Source organism: Hermetia illucens, chromosome 7, assembly GCF_905115235.1.
Source record: "Hermetia illucens chromosome 7, iHerIll2.2.curated.20191125, whole genome shotgun sequence".
NCBI classification, from domain to species: Eukaryota; Metazoa; Arthropoda; class Insecta; order Diptera; family Stratiomyidae; genus Hermetia; species Hermetia illucens.
The window spans coordinates 13,154,881-13,172,771 of NC_051855.1; the positions used below are offsets into that span (position 1 = coordinate 13,154,881).

At 41.0% G+C, this 17,891-nt stretch overlaps 1 protein-coding gene across 5 annotated transcripts in view; it reads right to left on the bottom strand.

Moving 5' to 3' along the window:
* Positions 1-17,891, bottom strand: part of LOC119661030 (rap guanine nucleotide exchange factor 2) — a 46,339-nt gene continuing 28,448 nt past the window's right edge. For 3 of the 5 annotated variants that reach the window (XM_038070193.1, XM_038070194.1, XM_038070190.1), the window contains 7 exons: positions 15,439-17,863; positions 14,423-15,039; positions 13,905-14,358; positions 13,609-13,833; positions 12,834-13,001; positions 6,527-6,769; positions 1-2,183 (listed from right to left, as the gene is read on the bottom strand). In XM_038070193.1, the coding sequence (XP_037926121.1) occupies positions 2,152-2,183; positions 6,527-6,769; positions 12,834-13,001; positions 13,609-13,833; positions 13,905-14,358; positions 14,423-15,039; positions 15,439-17,863 (4,164 nt within the window). In that variant the 3' untranslated portion in view covers positions 1-2,151. Of the gene's footprint in view, positions 2,184-6,526; positions 6,784-12,833; positions 13,002-13,608; positions 13,834-13,904; positions 14,359-14,422; positions 15,040-15,438; positions 17,864-17,891 lie in introns of those variants that run through there. The other 2 variants (XM_038070191.1, XM_038070192.1) reach the window with 2 other exon arrangements.

The window sequence follows — 17,891 nt, forward strand, 5'->3', positions numbered from 1 at the left end:
TTTTTTTTAGGATTTTCATTTGATTTTTATATGTAATGGTTTCTTTTTCATTTTTATATATATTTTATACATATATGCATATTTCGATTTTTTCTTGTATGGAAAATCTCGTCTACAGTATAGTTTCATATATACTTTGTGTTATTTGGATATTTTTCTTATTTCTCCGTCATTTAACTATTCTAATTTGTGTATATGCGTTTTTTAGGTGAGCTAATGTTACATATGTGTAAATAAGATTCTAAAGTTTTGTTTTGTTTCTTCTTTTTTTTTACATAGTCTTCAGATACCATCATATAATCTCTTTAAAAGAAAAGAAAGTCATTTATTTCAGAAACGTCTTAATAATTACTTTTGAGGTTAGTCTTTTCCTGCGTTTTTTAAAAGTTCTTCTTCCATTTCTGTAATATATATTGCGTTCCATTCCCTTTCTAAATTGTAGTGCTGGGCGTGGTTAATGGTCGTTCTTCTTCTTCTTCTTTCCTACGCCATTTTAGTTTTGCATGCCTAAATAGATGATATATTTATCCATAAATATTTACACGATTCCCTTTGAATTGTTTTTTAATTTTTGTCCATTTCCTCGACTATTTCTTCCATTCCATATTATTCGTTCCGTTTAGGGAGCATGAGATTTTTCTGTTTAGATCTATGTATTATAAAGAATTAAGAATGAATTTCTCCGTAACTCAACAATTTCAAATAAACGCAAAGAGAAAACAAGAATATTCGATTTATTATTATAATTTTTTGTTTTTTTTTTGCTATTATGGAAACTACAAAAAAAGAGAGTATAGATTTGTTTGAACTTGTAAAGCCATTGGGGTTTGACTTTGAATCCATTTTCAGGGAGACAATTAGATTAAAATTGTATACATATATGTAAATTTCAAATGTAGAAATATATATATATATTGATAAAAAGTACTGGATGCAAAATTTCCATCAGATGGCATGAGATTCTCTCTATGGAAGATATGTTTGTATTTATTTTTTTTGTTTTGTTATATACTTTCTCTCTCTTTGACTACAATGGTATTAATCTTTAGTAATTGGCATTTTTGTTGGTTACGATTTTAGTCTCATTTCTTTGATTGTGTCTTTTCATTAAAAAATTGAAATATTTTTGTCACTCAAACGTGTAGTAACTAAAAACTTTAGCATGAAATAGTGAGATTTCTCATTTAATTTCATAATTAAAAAAATATTCTTGACTTCAAGTAAAATATTCGTGTCTTTTTGCATTTTTCCTGTCTTTTTAGTACGCATTTCTTTTTTTTTCATTCCACCCATTCAACTATACATACACACACAATATATGTATATACTAAATATATAGTATATATATTATATGTACACTATATATACTATATCCTATATATACTACATATACACTTTAAATAACATTCAGAAAATATGTATGTTTATTCTTATCTAGAGCACATTGCCATATGAGCTTGACTTATTTTTGGTTTTTTCTGTTTTTATCAGTTTTTTAAGGATGAGAAAAATAGCTTACAACTATACATTAATATATTACGTAATAAAATATTCAAGAGATTTTTATTTAGTGGAGCCTATTGTGAGAGAAAAATTCTCATTTATTGTATAATTTGTAATTTATCTCATCATCGTCCTTGCCCTCGACTATTCTTCCATGTTTATAGCAATTTTACTGATGAAAAAAACATAAATAAAATATTCGGAATATATATATGTGAATAAAGCCTTTTTTCTTCTTCTTTTTTTTTTGAACATTGAATAGAAATTTAATTTATATCTCGTTTTAAAATGCTTTTTTTGTTTTTCTTTACTAAATTTAACACTAGTCAACAAGATTCATCATTTCCTAGTTGGTATCCTTAACGATATATATTTATATATCAACAAATTTGTTTTTTATTGACCTCACATCATCCCGCTATCCTCGTCCACACGAATGAGAAAGACAAATAGGAAGAGAATAATAATAGGCTTACAACAACCCCTTATGAAGAACCATTTTTCACGGAAAACAACAGGAAAATTGTCAACATTTAGCGTTGCAAACGTGCATTCGCAAAGGACATATTGAAGCCTATTTTAATCTTCTAGATTTGCTATTTATGCTTTTCTCATGCTGTTATATGGAGAAAAATCTATTTTTATTATCTAAACGGCTGAAACTTGGGCATCCTCGTCATCTGAAACCAACAAATAAAATTGATGCTAGGAATTTCTGTTGTTTTGAATTTAAAGTTTTTTACAAAATTAGCTTTTATAAATGCATCTACTTGTGACAATCTATAAAATGGTAGCCCTCCTTAATTAAAATTGAAAATGCGTTCTTATTTTTCTAAAAATGTATTCTCACAACATATGCAAATGTTAGTACTTAAGGGGGTCATCCCGTCTGTTGCAAAATCCCCTGCTATCATAGCCCAAAATCTATTCAATGAAATTCTTTGAAATTTTCACGACACTCAGAACATATTTCTACGGTTCGTAAACTAGGATAATTGCGATTCACTGAGAAGCAAAAGAAGTATTGAAAAAACATCAAAATTTACAGTTTAACAAGGCCCAAAAAATTTACCTTTCATTATTTTTTTTTAATCCTAGTTTGCGAACCGTGGTTAAGGGGGTCATCCCGTGTGTCGGATCTGAGGAATCGATTTTTTTATCTATAGTGCAGAATATATGGTCAAAAATTATTTTTTGACATTCGGAGTCGTTCGGAAATTGCAGTGTTAAACAAGTAAAATGTCACATGCCAGGTTTATGGCGACCAAATAATAAATAGTAATAAAGCGCCTATTTATTGGTCCAAATGACGTTCCAATAAACTTCGTTAAAATCATAAGAATTGAAGCCAAGGCCTTACTTGTGCTTCTTCAAGAAATCTAAAGTTTAGGGTAAAAAAAACGACCTTCAAACGAGATGACCCCCTTAAGTCCGCACGTTAAAATACCGCTTATTTTTTTCTTCTTTAAAATGAGCACACCACCCTCTAGCGTGGCAGCGGATAGACACCTTATTTTTGGAGCTGAATATGTAAGTTTCACTGTACTTCAATAACAAACTATGATATCGTGCTGACAAAATTATTACGCATGCTCAAGATATTAGTAAATATATTGTGAAAAAATTCGTATTTGTACTTTATCCAGTTCGTCGCAAAAAAAAAAAAAGAAAGAAAACCCCAAAAAGAAAGAAAGAAAACCCCAAAAAGAAAAAAAGAAAACCCAAAAAAGAAAGAAAGAAAACCCAAAAAAGAAAGAAGGAAAACCCCAAAAGGAAAGAAAACCCCAAAAAGAAAGAAAGAAAACAGCCTTCACACGGGATGACACAAAAACTCCCAAAAAAAAAAGGAAACAAAAAACGGCCTTCACACTAGATAACCCCCTTAAAATCAACAAATTATCTGCACCGCTATACTAACCCACAAATGATAAATTAATACACACTCAAAGGAGCAAAAAAAATTAAAGCAATTCCAAGCCAAGCATAAAATTAATGAAGGTAAAATTTAAAACCAGAAATTCCAGTTAATCCATAATAATCTGCCCAATTTTTTTGTCATGTCAGTGATGTCATGATCAAGGAGACTACGAGGGCAACCTTCAAATTCCCTTCCCCTTCCTCTCTCCATTGATATATTCACCATCGCTCTATCCTGTTTAGTTCGCCTGCTCTGTCATGTTGAGTAGACGTGCGTTGGTGATGCTCGTCACGAAAATGGAGAAACGAAATCTAAACCAACGCACCACGATAAAATTTTGCACCAGATTGGGCGAAACAGCTTCGAAAACGTACGCCAAAATTGTAAAAATGCATGGTGATAGTGCTCTTAGTCGTGTCCAGGTGTTTCGATGGCATAAAGAGTTTAAGGAGAGGCGTGAAAGCGTGGAAGACAAGACGCGGAGTGGGAGACCAGTCGAAGTGCGGACTGACGCGAATGCGCGCCCTAATCCATGAAGATTGGCATTTAGCAGTTCGAATATTGGCCTTGAAACTGAGTATGAACCGTGAAATAGTCAGACAAATTTTAACAGGCGATTTCGGGATGAAAAAGTTATCCGCGAAAGTGGTTCCAAAAAACCTTTCTGAGGATCAAAAACAGCATCGAATGACCCTCGCAAAAGACTGTTTCGAACAAGTGGAAAACGATCTCACGCTGCTTGATCGAGTTATTACAAGCGATGAGAGCTGTTTTTTTTTCAATACGGCCAAAGCTCACAATGGTTGTCTCCGCACGCCCCACTCCGCTCGAAAAAAGTTCGCATGAGCAAGTCGAAAGTGAGAACGATGATTATTACCTTTTTTGATAGCCGTGGAATCGTCCACAAAGAATTTATTCCACCGGGGTAAACCGTAAATCATATCTACTATCGCCAAGTACTCGGAAGATTGCGAAAACGAATCAACAGGGTGCGCGTCAGATATCGTTCGTAACTGGATCCTTCATCACGACAACGCACCGTGCTACACCGCCCTCAGCGTGTCGAAATATTTAGCCTCTAAAGGGATTGCTGTGTTGCAAAAACCCCAGTTTCGAGGGCTTTCGGACATTCTTTTGTGTTAACATAGTATGCTGCTCCCAAGCCCATCTAAAGAAGGAAGGTTTGAGGCAACGTACTCTATACTATCCTCAGTAAAACAAAAATAAAATACTGAGATCAGGGAATGAGATAAACAAAGTATAGTTGGAGTTATTCTACTATGCGAAATCCTATCTGATCTCTCTTGGTGACAGGTCCTGTGACAGGCCGACCAAGAAAGTGCATTCAATGTCGTTAGAAACAAGACGATCGGATCGAGTAACAAGCCTCGAAAAAATGCTAGGACGTCCAACTCAATCGACGAGGTAGGACGGGCTCCAGTCCTGTAGAGAAATGGGCAAGAGTTATTGACACATGGACGGCGTCAGGACGTAAGCAAGTTAGTCCGAACAAAACAAATACGTGTCTGCTCGCTAAATGTTGGCATCCTAACTAGAAAAACCGAGGAACGACCGAGGAACTCGCAAGAGCTCTTCTGAAAAGGCACATTGATATCTGCGCTCTGCAATAAACCCGATGGTCTGGTACCAAAAGTTGCGACATTGAACGCTAACGCGGTAAAAATAGCTATAAACTTCTCTATTTTGGTAGTCCGCACACTCAATGCGGTGTTGGCATTGCTATCTCAGAGGGTTTCCGTGATGCCATTAACGAAGTCGAACGATTTGATGAAACTCACCATTATATCAGCTGTTCGCACTGTTTACTTCTTCACCGGGTACGCACCACACACAGGTCGACCTGATGCCAAGAAAGATCCCTTCTGTCAATTTCTCGAAGAAAAGACTGGCAACAGCAGACGGTAACAGGTGGCATGGGGGAAAGGGGGGAGCGTGTAGTCAATTCTGCGGACTCCCATGAGCTTGTACTTATGAATACATGGTTTATCAAACGATTGTCCCATCTTCCTACATTTTATATTGGGACCATCGCACCTCAACATCGGCCGTTGATTGCCCTCCTGCGAATTAAGCCACCGATAAAACAGCGTGAGGAACGCACTGGCCCGCCACGCCTTAAATTTTGGCGATTTTGTGAGAAGAAATGATCTTACGCGATTACTAATCCTTGCGAAGGATGGTTGAAAAATCGTGGAACCAAATTAAAGACACGATCCATAAAGCGGTCTCTGCAACCCTCGGAGTCACCAAGGCGGGTAAGCGGTACATCAACCAAGATGCTTGGCTTTTGAATGACGATGTTAAAATGAAGGTCCGTGAAAAGAAACGCCTCTATCACAGGTTTCTCGACGATAAAACGCCCGCCAATTGGCAAATTTATAAGAATGCCAACTAAAAAGCAAAGAAAGCGTGTATCAGGCTAAGGATCGAGCACCACACGTTCAAAGGGGGCACCACCCTCCTTCAGTGATGATGTGGTGGAGAGTTTCCTATCACAGCGTGATGAACATTCCTTTTTGTGAAACCGATGTCAAGACCAACTCGGCCGTGTATGAACAGACGTTAGAGACCGTAGTTGAGCCTCTGAATGAAAGCTTCTTCAAGAGTCATAACTGGTGCTTTCAGCAGGATTTTGGGCCAGCGATAAGTGTACCAGATTGCATAGTGTCGGCTGACTGGCTTTCCGGAAGCTAAGTCTGGGCTGCAGACTTGGCAGTCCATTGGACTATTGTATGTGGAATAAGCTTGGAGAGGTCGCATGTCGTTGTCAGCACTCCAATTTGACAACTTTGAAGGTCAGTATAGTGAAAGCCGCACTTTATGTGAAGAACCGTGGCGATAATTTGGAATGACCACTAAGTACGCTTCCTTATTAGACTATTGTGTACCTTTCAGCTGTTCATCTATATTAGTTTTGTTGTTAAAACTGAGGTTTCACTCATTAAACATATTCACACAGGAAATTAGAAAACACAGCAAACTGAGCATACATAAGTTGTTAATATAGCCTTGAATGTGATGAGAAGACCAACCGATGCAAACATAGACCTAATAGCGAAAGTGCAAATAAAATTTCTTACTAACCATCTTCGTCACCGGGATCAGGATGATAATAGCCGCCACCACTACTGATGCTACCAGCAATTGAACCTCCACCTCCACTGCCAATATTACAAACACCCGCTGCTAACGCTGTTGAAGTTACACCCTCATGACTATGGGCCCGTCCCAATCGTTGAAGTCTAGCCATTTGTGCGGCTACATTATAAGCTGGTGGATGACGTGGTGGCCCTTTAGGGGCTGGTGGTGCCATCATAAGACCGTGCCCTAGAAAAAAAATTCCACAAAGTGGAAGAGAAAATGGAAGAAGAAAGAAAAAAAAAAGACAAAGAAAAAATGAAAATATATTATGATGAGGAGAAGTCTAGTAGGTATGATTTCCTCTTATGTTTCCATCTAACTTAGGTGTCGCCAAAACAAGCGCTGAAGATCCACTTTAAAAAAAGGACCAAGTGCCGGAAATTCTTAAAGATCAAATAGCATGCACTTACGCCAAGATAACCAATAGGAACTGCCAAATATCAAATGGAAAACAAGTGGGATTTAATGGACACACCATAGGAAGGATGTTTGTGCTCGGGGTGCAGTGACAGACAAGAAAAAATCGAAGGAAAAACATCATTTTGCTGGGGTATACACTTTTTTCTTCATCCCCAACCCCAGTCGCAACTGATGTGAAAACTCATTCAACCCTTATGTTAGTAACCAGCTTTACCGACGTTTTTTTAGCAACCCGGGTACGCTGAACTGAATTTTGTTCAATTTTTATTTTTTATTCAAATTAATTAAAATAATATTTATTCAATTTAAAAAAAAAATAGCCGGTTTTAAACGCAAGAGGCATCAATAGCTTCAGTCTGAATGGCTGCATGCCACCGCAGCACCTCAAGGTAGGTAAGGAAAGTGCAGGAACTTTGCAGTCCTGCACAGTACTCACTGAAGAAGCTATCCCCACACCTGGCAGTTAGGTATCAAATGCAAATCTATCTATGAGAAGAAGAAGAAATTTAAAGTCCGGTGCGGATAACCGGCGGGAGTCGTCTAACTTGATGACTAGGTCAGGCTGCCGTAAAGGACAACACGGCGTCGAAACCGCTAGTCGTGGGGCGGTTCGACGTCTAGGTACCACGATGACCAGGAGCATTGCTCCGCCTGCTACAGCTGCTTATCCAAAATCTGTGTCGACCACTTCAGCAGGTTCGCATAGGCAGCGGATGGAGTGGACTGGAGAAATGAACCTCTTCACCATCCGCTCCTATTAAGAAAAACGCGAGGGCAGGGTACAATATCTTATCGGCCCTTGTTGCATCAGAGATTCGTAGAGCGTTTCCCGCAATTCGCTCATGTGACTGCGCAGCGAGTCGCAGACCAGTACTGTTTTATAACTCGCAGCGACACAATCCCGACCATCATCAGGGAGCGTGTTCGATTTGAGGTCTACGCGAAAACTGATGACCGAGATTCGATAGGGGCAGAGGTGGCGGCATCAACAATACCACGCCGCACTGCAGGCAACAGTTTCAGTACTCGCCGAAGCACTCTTCTTCACCGTCCAGCTGAGGTTCGGGACGAATTCCAAGGACCTTTTATAGAATTCTCGGAACTGGATCCTGTTGGATAGACCAGGTATTCCCAGGCTCTATGAATCTCCAGCAACTCCGAGAATTCTATCTCACATCAATGATGAGATTGCATCTCCAGCCTGTGCTGATATGTCGCTGCTGAAACTACAATCACTTGTGTATTATGACGCATTTACGGCTGTCAGATTGCACTGTCAGAAGATTCGCCGTCGGCGGAACTCATTAAGGCAGGACATTGCTAGGCTGATTCCGATCAGCACTGGCAATGCCAGCGGATGGATGAGAAATAAAAAACAGAACTTTCTGTCGTATGTAGTCGGTTACGACGGTATGGCAAAAGTCACTCCAGACGTGTCCACAATGCAACATATGTGAAGAACCAGCGGAGTTTTTTCAAAGCTCTCAACGAATCCCAACAGAGCGTCCACGCAGCACAGTTTTCAGTAATGGAAACGAAAGAATACTGGGATGGACTTTGGGGATTACCCGCCTAGCATGCTGAGTGAATCACCGCCGAAGGTATCCGCCATGCCACAATGTCTGGCATGAATTTTGCGGATGCTATGAAAGAGGAAGTTCGACGAACCATAAACAGCTCAAAGAACTGGAGGGGCCCAAGTCCGGATCGGGTGCAAAATCTCTGGTATAAGAAATTTACCAGCGTACATAGTCGATTGGCAGACAGTATAAATCATATCATGAGTCGGCCGGGAGAATTTCCACCCTTCCTCACTGCGTGGATTACCGACCTTATCCCTAAGAAGAACACCGTGCAAGATAAGCAACTCGAGGTAAAGGAAACAGTCAGTCAAGATTTTCGATAAACTTGGGTGTTTAACCCAAAAAGAGGAGTCCGTGGACCACAAAATTGAAAGTCAGCTGATTCCCAAATGGTCCGGTCCATCATCAAGTGGATGCGGACTCAGGACTCCCAACATCCTCAACAAAAAAATTCACTTCGGCCTGGTCTAGGTTTGAATTTAGGACGGATTTTACTTCAATATAATTCGCACTCACGTCATGCTTGGGATATATAAATGGAGCGATTACCACCTGCCGCTACTGTCGGTCACGCTGCTCCCAGGGCAGAGGTGAGGCAACGTTTGGTGAGTTGCCTCTGCCCTAGACGAAACCGTCAGTCAAGATTCTTACATCCCCAGTGTTATGGCTCAAACTCTTGCTTACTCTGCGAGACCTCGCAGGGAAGTATTCAAAGCGATTCACGATCTCGCGCACCCAGGCATCAGGACGACGAACCGGTTAGTCACTGATAAATATTTCAGGTCGTCCAGGAACAAGAACGTAAACTCTTGGGCCAGAGAGTGCATCGCGTGCCAGAAGTGCAAGATCAACAAGCTCATTCGAAAGGAACTAGGTGTATTCCCTCGGTCAAGCAAGTGCTCTCACACCATTAATCGCGACATCATCGGCCTCGCACGGATTCAAGTATTGCCTCACAATCATCGACAGGTTTTTGCGGTGGCCTGAAGCGATACCTCTGCCCGAGATTATCATCACGGACCAGGGGAAGCAATTCGAATCTACTCTTTTCGGGAGTTAGGGAAGCTTTCTGACTTTAACGGCGTAGGACTACCACATATCATCCACAGTCCAATGGTATGCGGGAACGTTGGCACCAGACGCTGAGGCCACTCTAGTGGCTAGCGACCATCCGTCGTGGTCGCGGGTCCTTGCCTTTGGTCCTCCTCGACCTCCGTACAGCCCAGCGGAGATGACTTACGGGGAGAATCTACGCTTCCCCGCCAACCCTGTACTGGACATCAGAGCAGGGTTGAACAACTCGGAAATGCGACCACGACCTCTTTTTTTTAAGTTAAAAACCGACGATTTGAGAGCTTAAAATAAAATATTGAATTTTCTTTGAGCTATTCATACAAATACACCGCGGTGGATACCCGGGTAGCCGGTTACTAACATTAGGGTTAAGCAAATAATGTAAATTCTTGAACGCATTATAGCAATAATATTTCTTTGTTTTTATCAAGGATTAACATTGGCAGACTGTATTTATTCTGATATTGATTTGGCTCCATGTGATTTCTAATTATTCGAAAAATGAAGATCAACCAAGGGAAAAATTGGACAGTTAAGACAGAAGTCAAATATCTCGAAAACCAGACCAATTGTGGAGAAAAAAGGTATAGTGACAGCTCGTCCTCAAACTGTTCGAAATTTTCTTCATAGGGAGGGATACAGAGCCTATACTCCGAGAAAGAAGCCACTCATTTCGCAAAAAAAATATTAAACAAGTCGGGAAACAGGAAACTCGGCACTTCAGGTATGAAAGGTTTTGTTTGTTTCTTCTGTGAGTATATTTCGAGTGCAGAAGTACCCCATTTGTACGTGGTCTAGCTCTTTCCATTCCTCCCAACAAAGGTACCTAGGATATAAACAGGCACGCAAAAAGTTGTAGCGACTCTGTTAGGAGGCAGACTCAGATCCATGGGGAGGAGCGTACAAGTCAGTTATGTCTGCAAAAGGCCCCCTTCTATTATGTGCCCTAGATTGTTGTGGGAGATAGTTTCGACATTGTTCCCCCAATATCCGGAAACAATCTTCCCACTGATACCAATGAGCGGCGAAGACATACTTCCAGTAACCACAGACGAAGTCTTGGACGCAGTAAAAAGGGTTCGGGATACCGCACCCCCCGGGGTTGATCGAATCCCCAACAACGCGCTGAAACTGGCAATGAGAATGGCACCAAACATGTTCACAAGGATATTTTCAGACAGCCTAAAAGAAGAGTCCTTGCCCGTAGACTGGATAATACAGAAGCTTGTAAGCCGATGAGTGAACCAACATCCTATAGACCTATCTGTCTTCTGAATACAATAGGGCAAGGTCCTCGAGCGGGTAATCTATATGGCTATATCCATTAATTGATAGTGGCGATTATTTATCGAATAGGCAGTTTGGCTTCCGGAAGGTTCGGTCAGCTAGTTCTGGTTTTTGAGCTAGCCAGAAAAGCATACGACGAAGGGTAATACTGCGCACTGGTGACTCTTGACGTCAAAGAACGCGTTCAATTCTGCCAGATGGAACCATATAATTGAAGCTCTCATCGCGGCACTAACACCAAAATGTATATTAAATATAATCTTCGATTACTTCCGACAGCGGAAGCTACTTTATGATGCGGACGAAGGGTCGAAGATGTATGTAATAACGGCAAGGCTTCCGCAGGGGTCTGTTCTGGGCCCACTGCTATGGAACTCAATGTATAATGGCGTTTTACGGCTTTCATTAGCTAAACAAGCCGTTGTCGTCGGATTCACAGATGACGTTGGAGTGGTCGTAACACCCAATTACCCCGACGAAGTACAGATATATGCGAGCAAGACTATACGGACGATCAAGTCTTGGCTTAATGACCACAGATTGGAGCTTGCCAAACACAAGACGGAGTTGGTGCTCTTTACAAAGCAGCGGAAACAGAAAACTGTTGAAATTTGCATCAGGGCGCATGTCGTTAGTTCCCAGTGTCAAGACCACTGGTAAGGATTCTTCCAAATGTAGGCGGCACCAGTGTGGGCGTTGGCGATAAAAATCTTCGAACATGTTGCGCCTACCGAACAATATGATGATCCCGGTAGATGTTCTAACCGATGAGGCAAGTCGTCTGCACGAGAATCAGGAAGTGAACCTTAACAAGCAAAATAAGCATATACGGTCATTGGCTGCATGGCAAACAGCATGGGACCAGGCGGAGAACGGCCGGTGGACACACAAGCTTATTCCAGTCATAAGTATGTGGACTATGTGGAAGGAGGTGACACGAGTTACGATCTGACTCAGTTCTTAACCGGACACGATGGATACAGGAAGTACCGCCATAGCTTCGGTCTAGATGAATCGCCTGATTGTTCTACATGTGAAGGTAGAGCTGAAAACGCAGAACACGTCCTCTTCGGCTGCCCAAGATTTAAAGGCTTAAGGAGAAAGCTTGAAATAGAGCTAAATACCCGTTTAACGGTGGAAAACCTGATAAGGTACAACCTGGTAAAGGGAGAGTGTAGAGAAAATATGAGAGGTTCTAGTCGAATTTGCAAACAAAACCTTAAAAACGACTTGAATATGCTCAAGGGTTCGTTTATAAGCCAGCAGTTTTGGAAAACAGATATTTTTCGCGACGAGTCGTAATTTAGTATTTTCGGTTCCGATGGTCCGCAATTGGTCTAGAGAAGAGTAGGCACTGCCTTAGCAGATGGTAACTTTGTACCAGTGATTAAACACGGCAGTGGCAGCATCATGGTGTGAGGGGTGCTAGGGCATTTAAGGGACCAGGGTCCCTATATATAATCCAGGGAAACCTCACTAAAGTAGGCTGCCTTAATATACTAAGGCAGGACATACCAGCTACGATAGCGATGTTGGGGTTACCATCAGACGTTAAGGAATGGTTGCTTTACCATGTCAAAAAGACCCTTCCTCATCTACCTCAGAGCCCGGATTTAAATCGGATAAAGCACTTGTCGAAAAGGAGCTACGAAAATATTTGACTTCAAAGAGTATTGCCAGAACTGTCCAAGTTTTTAATTGGTTCACAGTATTACCCGATCGTGCAAAGTGATATATTGAGTCCGAAGGGTATGAACCAACCAATCAAAATAAAGGCAGACTTATATGATCCCCTTTCCAAAAGTTTGAACTGTAATGTGTCCTCGACAGCTAAACTACACAGATCTTAGTATCTTTTCCATTATTATCCTGTTTAATCTACTTACCATGAGCAGCTGAATGACGACGCTGTTGTAATGTCGGTGATGGTGAATTGTGAACAATTGATGATGCTACGTGATATAAACCACCACTACTACTACCTTCCGAACAATTCGAATGTGTATCAGCTTGAACGCATGAACCATGACCACTATCACTTGATGTAACTGATGCTGATATTATTTTTTTTTTATTTTTTGATATTTTAATTATTTTTTTTTATTTTTTTAAATTTAATTATTTTTTTTTTTTTCATTCGCCATAATCCCATGATTTTTTTTTTTTATTTAAAATTTTGTATTATTTTTCAGTGTAGTGGAAAATATAGATACAGAACAAAAACACATGGAAAAAAGGGAAAAATATTTGTGTATTGGAGAAAGTGCTATACGATATACATAACGAGTGAATTAGAGAAAAACAAGCGTAACAGTAATGGAAAGGAGACTCAGAGCCAACAATGTTGTTTAAGGCGTTTCCAATCAACGACACATAATGATCAAATTGGCAAAAACTAGGGATTGTTTTGTAATCACAACGACAAAAAAATTTAGGAACTATTTGTAATAAATAAAGGATGAGGGAAGGCCAGGAAACAAAGATTTATTTTTCATCAAAAAGGATATTTGTAGGTATTTACATTCAAAATAGATTGCTTTGTATATCTGTTTCCCTCCTCCCCCTATCCATTCACCTCCAACAACATTGATCGCAATTCATAAAAGGCGCTCATTCCGAGCAATAGAAAAACCTTATTTTAGACTCAGAATCAACACTAACCTGATGTAATAGTTTTACGCAACGGTAGATTACTCAACGAGGTAACACTACTACTTTCCACTGAAAGATCAACAGAAGGCAGCGGTGTTGGGGTATCAGAATGGGATCGTTCATGTACGGCACGTCCTCCATTCCCGCTACCAGTATTTGCACCATTTCCTTGTGATGAGCTGTGATTACCGTTACCCGCTAGTGTAAAGCTATGACCAGAATATGAAACAGAACCTAAAGAACACAAAACAGACAAAACTCCTAAATATCCTATATAATAAGGAACTAACAAAGTCTTCCTATACCTGCACTGCTACTAGAACCCATACGTCTATGAGCCCCCGGAGAAGGTGACGGACTAACCGATGAATGATGTAACGGTAAATGTAACGGATGACCAACCAATGGCAGAGGTATGCCAGCATGTCTAGGTTGATGTGGTCGAGTTTTTGTCTGTTCAGATAACGCGAGTATCTTTTTAACAGCTTGCGGCGATGCTGCACCAAACTTCTGACCACCGTGACTCCCTATGCTGCCGCTACCACCGCCTTTCTTGCCCTCGCTTGTTGAACTTGTACTACTTGTTGTTGAAAGGGTGGGGGATGGATGTCGCTTGCGTATCATCACTGAATTTGGAGCTGATCCCCCACCACTTCCGGTACCACCACCGCCTCCAGTACCAGTTGTATTGCCTCCAGTTGCACTGCTGGGCTCGCATTCAAGCGAGAATGTATGTAGAGCATCCTCATCAGTAGTTACCTAAAAGTCAAATTATAAATTTTCTGCTATCCTATCCATACCTTCCATTTATCTTTCAACTCACTTTCATATTATTCAGATACGCCTTAACTCGCCGCACCATTTGAGCCTCCTCAAACATCTTTTTAGGATTCGGAGCTGCCGTGGATTTCTTACGTCGTTTCACAGTCGCCTGACCATGCAACGTGTGCAGCCCCATATTGCTTCCGCCACCTGTACTACTCCCACCCACAACTCCCGCGGAAACTGACATTTGATTCAATGATACCATCGCTGAACTTGGTACATGTCCTTGGAATTCCAACATTGTCAACAAATCAAATGTCGTACTACACATATGGGTTAAAAGGCGAACTTCTTTCGCGATCATTCTTAACTTTTCAAAGTTAATTAAACTCTCAACATGCGTATCATTACCCAAATGAATAAAAGTGAGATCCTTTTTCACGACTGGATAGAAAGGTATGATTGGATGCTGAACAAGCAGCTCGGCTTGAACAAGTTGTCGATATTTGGACATGTTTCGTGAAGGGTCCATTAAATCTTGAAGATCGGCGAAGAGTTTTTGATATTTGGTTGGAAGCTTTTCCCATGTTTGTCGCAAACGTGATACAGCTGCATGACCTAGTCCCGAAATGATGGCGAACATAGAGTTGAAATTGCGGCATTCCTTACAGTGTCCTTAAAGATATAAAACATGAGAATGGATCGCCAAAAAAAAAAACCGTACATGTGCTAATGTATCCGAAAAATAAGACCATTTTTTTCGTTGACAAACCCATCGTTTGGCGACTAGACAGAAAAACCTGGGAAACACCAGTAGATCTGTCAGTCCCCCAGTCCCCCACTGCAATTTTATGTAACCTTCTACGAGGAGCCCACTTTGGGAAGCATCGTTTTAGCCCAATTGAAAAAATATGGATTGAATCAGAAAAATCTTTCAAGACGTCTGTCAATGATGTCCCCAAAAAGGATCACTTTGAAGGCATTGAAGTAAACTTGTCAGAACAAACGAGGTCTTAAATTGGTATTAATTTTTGGACACAATAGTACCTATGACAAGCGTGACGTGATACTCACTCGCAATCTTTATAAACTGCTTGACAATCTTCATTCGTCGGACCATATTATGTTCACTACAAACCTCAGTAACAACCCAGAACATCTCACGATTGACCAACTCAGCAAATTGTTTCAACATTGGCGTACCATATTTTGATTTTAACTCAAACAGATCATCTACATACTCAGTCGATTCAATTTGTCGGAATATAGCGAAATCCTGGAACGTCAATTGTATAGCCACCTCATTGGCATTCAACTGTAGAAAGTGTACAGTTGCCTCCCGAATTAACTCCGGGGCTAAGTCATCAGGTACAAGAGTCTCAGTGATCCCATTTGTTTTGAGATAGTAACGCGAACAAAGACCAATACGTTCGGCAAGATTTTGAAGCTGATCTGGTAGACGACGCTGCTTGATCATGCCACCTTCCCCGACCGATACCTCGCATAGTGAAAAGTTAGAGCTGGTCTCGTGGATTCCGAACTCTTGAAGGGCAAGCATGACCACTTCATGAGCTGTAGTCTCCTTGTTGATGAGCAGATATTTACATGTTTGATCGGATTTATAGACTTTTAAAACGTGCTCCGGATAGTCAGTTTGTCGGGTATCCTCATAGTAAATAGTGGTCAGGTCCGGGTTGCTATGGGAATGATAGAGTTGCGACTGTTGTGATTGTTGCTGAAGCGTTTGTGGTCCAGCTCCACTACTCACCGGCTGGTTTATCGCAAGGTTTTTTTGTTGATGTTGACTACTGCTATTACTATTGCTAATGCTTAAATTATTATTATTATTATTAGTCGAATTGTTGTTTGTTACACTACAGCTGCTACTGGCTGCGGGTGTGGTCGCAATGTTTTCTACATCGCCGCCGACACTCCCACTACCCCCGCCACCACTATCCGAGAGTGTAGCAACTGAGTTCTTTGGTAAAAGATTCATTTTGATGAGAGCCTTCTGTATTCGCCGTTTCGGGCCAAGGGTCATGAAACCTTTGTGTGACGAAGATGATGAAGACGCAGACGAGGATGATGAATTTGTAGTAATGGCCAACGAGCCAGCCGTGCTTGAAGAGAGATCTTTGGTACCTATATCGCGAATGGGCGATGCCCAGTGATCAACTTGATCTGAGGATATCATCAATCCCGATGGGTTGAGTAGTTCAACGGTGGATAGTCTGGCAACTACACTTCTCGGATCAAGCTTCGCTATATCCGTGCATATTCTTCGACGATTTTGCCGGGGCCTTGATGAATTATGATCGGGCACTTGGAGCATTTCTTTAAACGCCAGCAGATTACTTTTCACTGTTATACTCAAATGGGTTGAACTCATAAGGATCTCCATTGCTCGGTTGTACTTGACATGCTCGAAACTCTGACCGTTCACTTCAAGTATTTGATCGCCTCTTTTCAGGCCCACATCTTCGGCTTTAGTTTTTTTCTCCACTTTGGATATGAATATGCCGTAGCCTCCGTGTTCATAGCCACCGATAATGGTAAAGTGAAGATCTTCATCGCGTGAGGATCTAGTTAAAGTAACATTCCTCGTTCGGGCTTTGGCCGCACATGCAATATGTAACAATCGTAACTGACCAAACATGTTTTTCTTTTCCAAGCCACTTTCAAATGTCTCAAGGAAGCCCATCATTTGAGGATCTGTTTCGAAATCAGTGAAATGATTGTTCACCCAGAGAAGAACCACTCGTGTCACTCGATCCCGAATTTCAGTGGGTGTGGCAGTAGTTTGTAATGGTGAGACATCCTCATTTTCAAACCATGTAAGCAGTTGCTGTGCGACTTCCTGCGAGTTATCAATAAATGTTCGATGCGTTAACAAGAAGTCCTCCACATAGGTCGGATCAGTCATGGAATTTTCTTCAATTAATTGAAGCAGAAGTCGCTCTACAGTCGCCCGTATCACGACATGGCCGCGCCTAAGGCTCGTACCTGGATCTGGCCCACTTAAACGGAGCTCTGTTACCATAACAACCTGTCCATTCTCTTCGTGACGCTTTGTATTCTCCTCTCCTTGATGCTGTATCCGATAATAGTCGGTTTGTGTTATACACACGAATTGACAATCATCACATTTTGTCCGCATTACCCCGCGATGATACAGCTTATCCATTGTTGGCAAAATACCAAAGCTATCGCCTACTTGAAGCTCTTCTTTTTCACCATTGCTGTGCTCAATTTCAACATGACCGTTTATAAGGACACTCCACGAATCGAGCTCTTCACCATCGCTCATAACCATTGTACCCGCTTTATCAACTACAGCGAATACCATCACAGAACAAAGAGCACGACGTACGGCCAACGTCATATTGGTGAAAGCTTTGAGAGTTTGGGTGAAATCGAGGAGGGTTTCAATATCATCTTCAGTACGTTCAGATGGATCCTTTTCCAAACAATCGCGAACAGCATCACGAACATTGAGACTCTGTGATGTAAGGATGAGACAGATATTT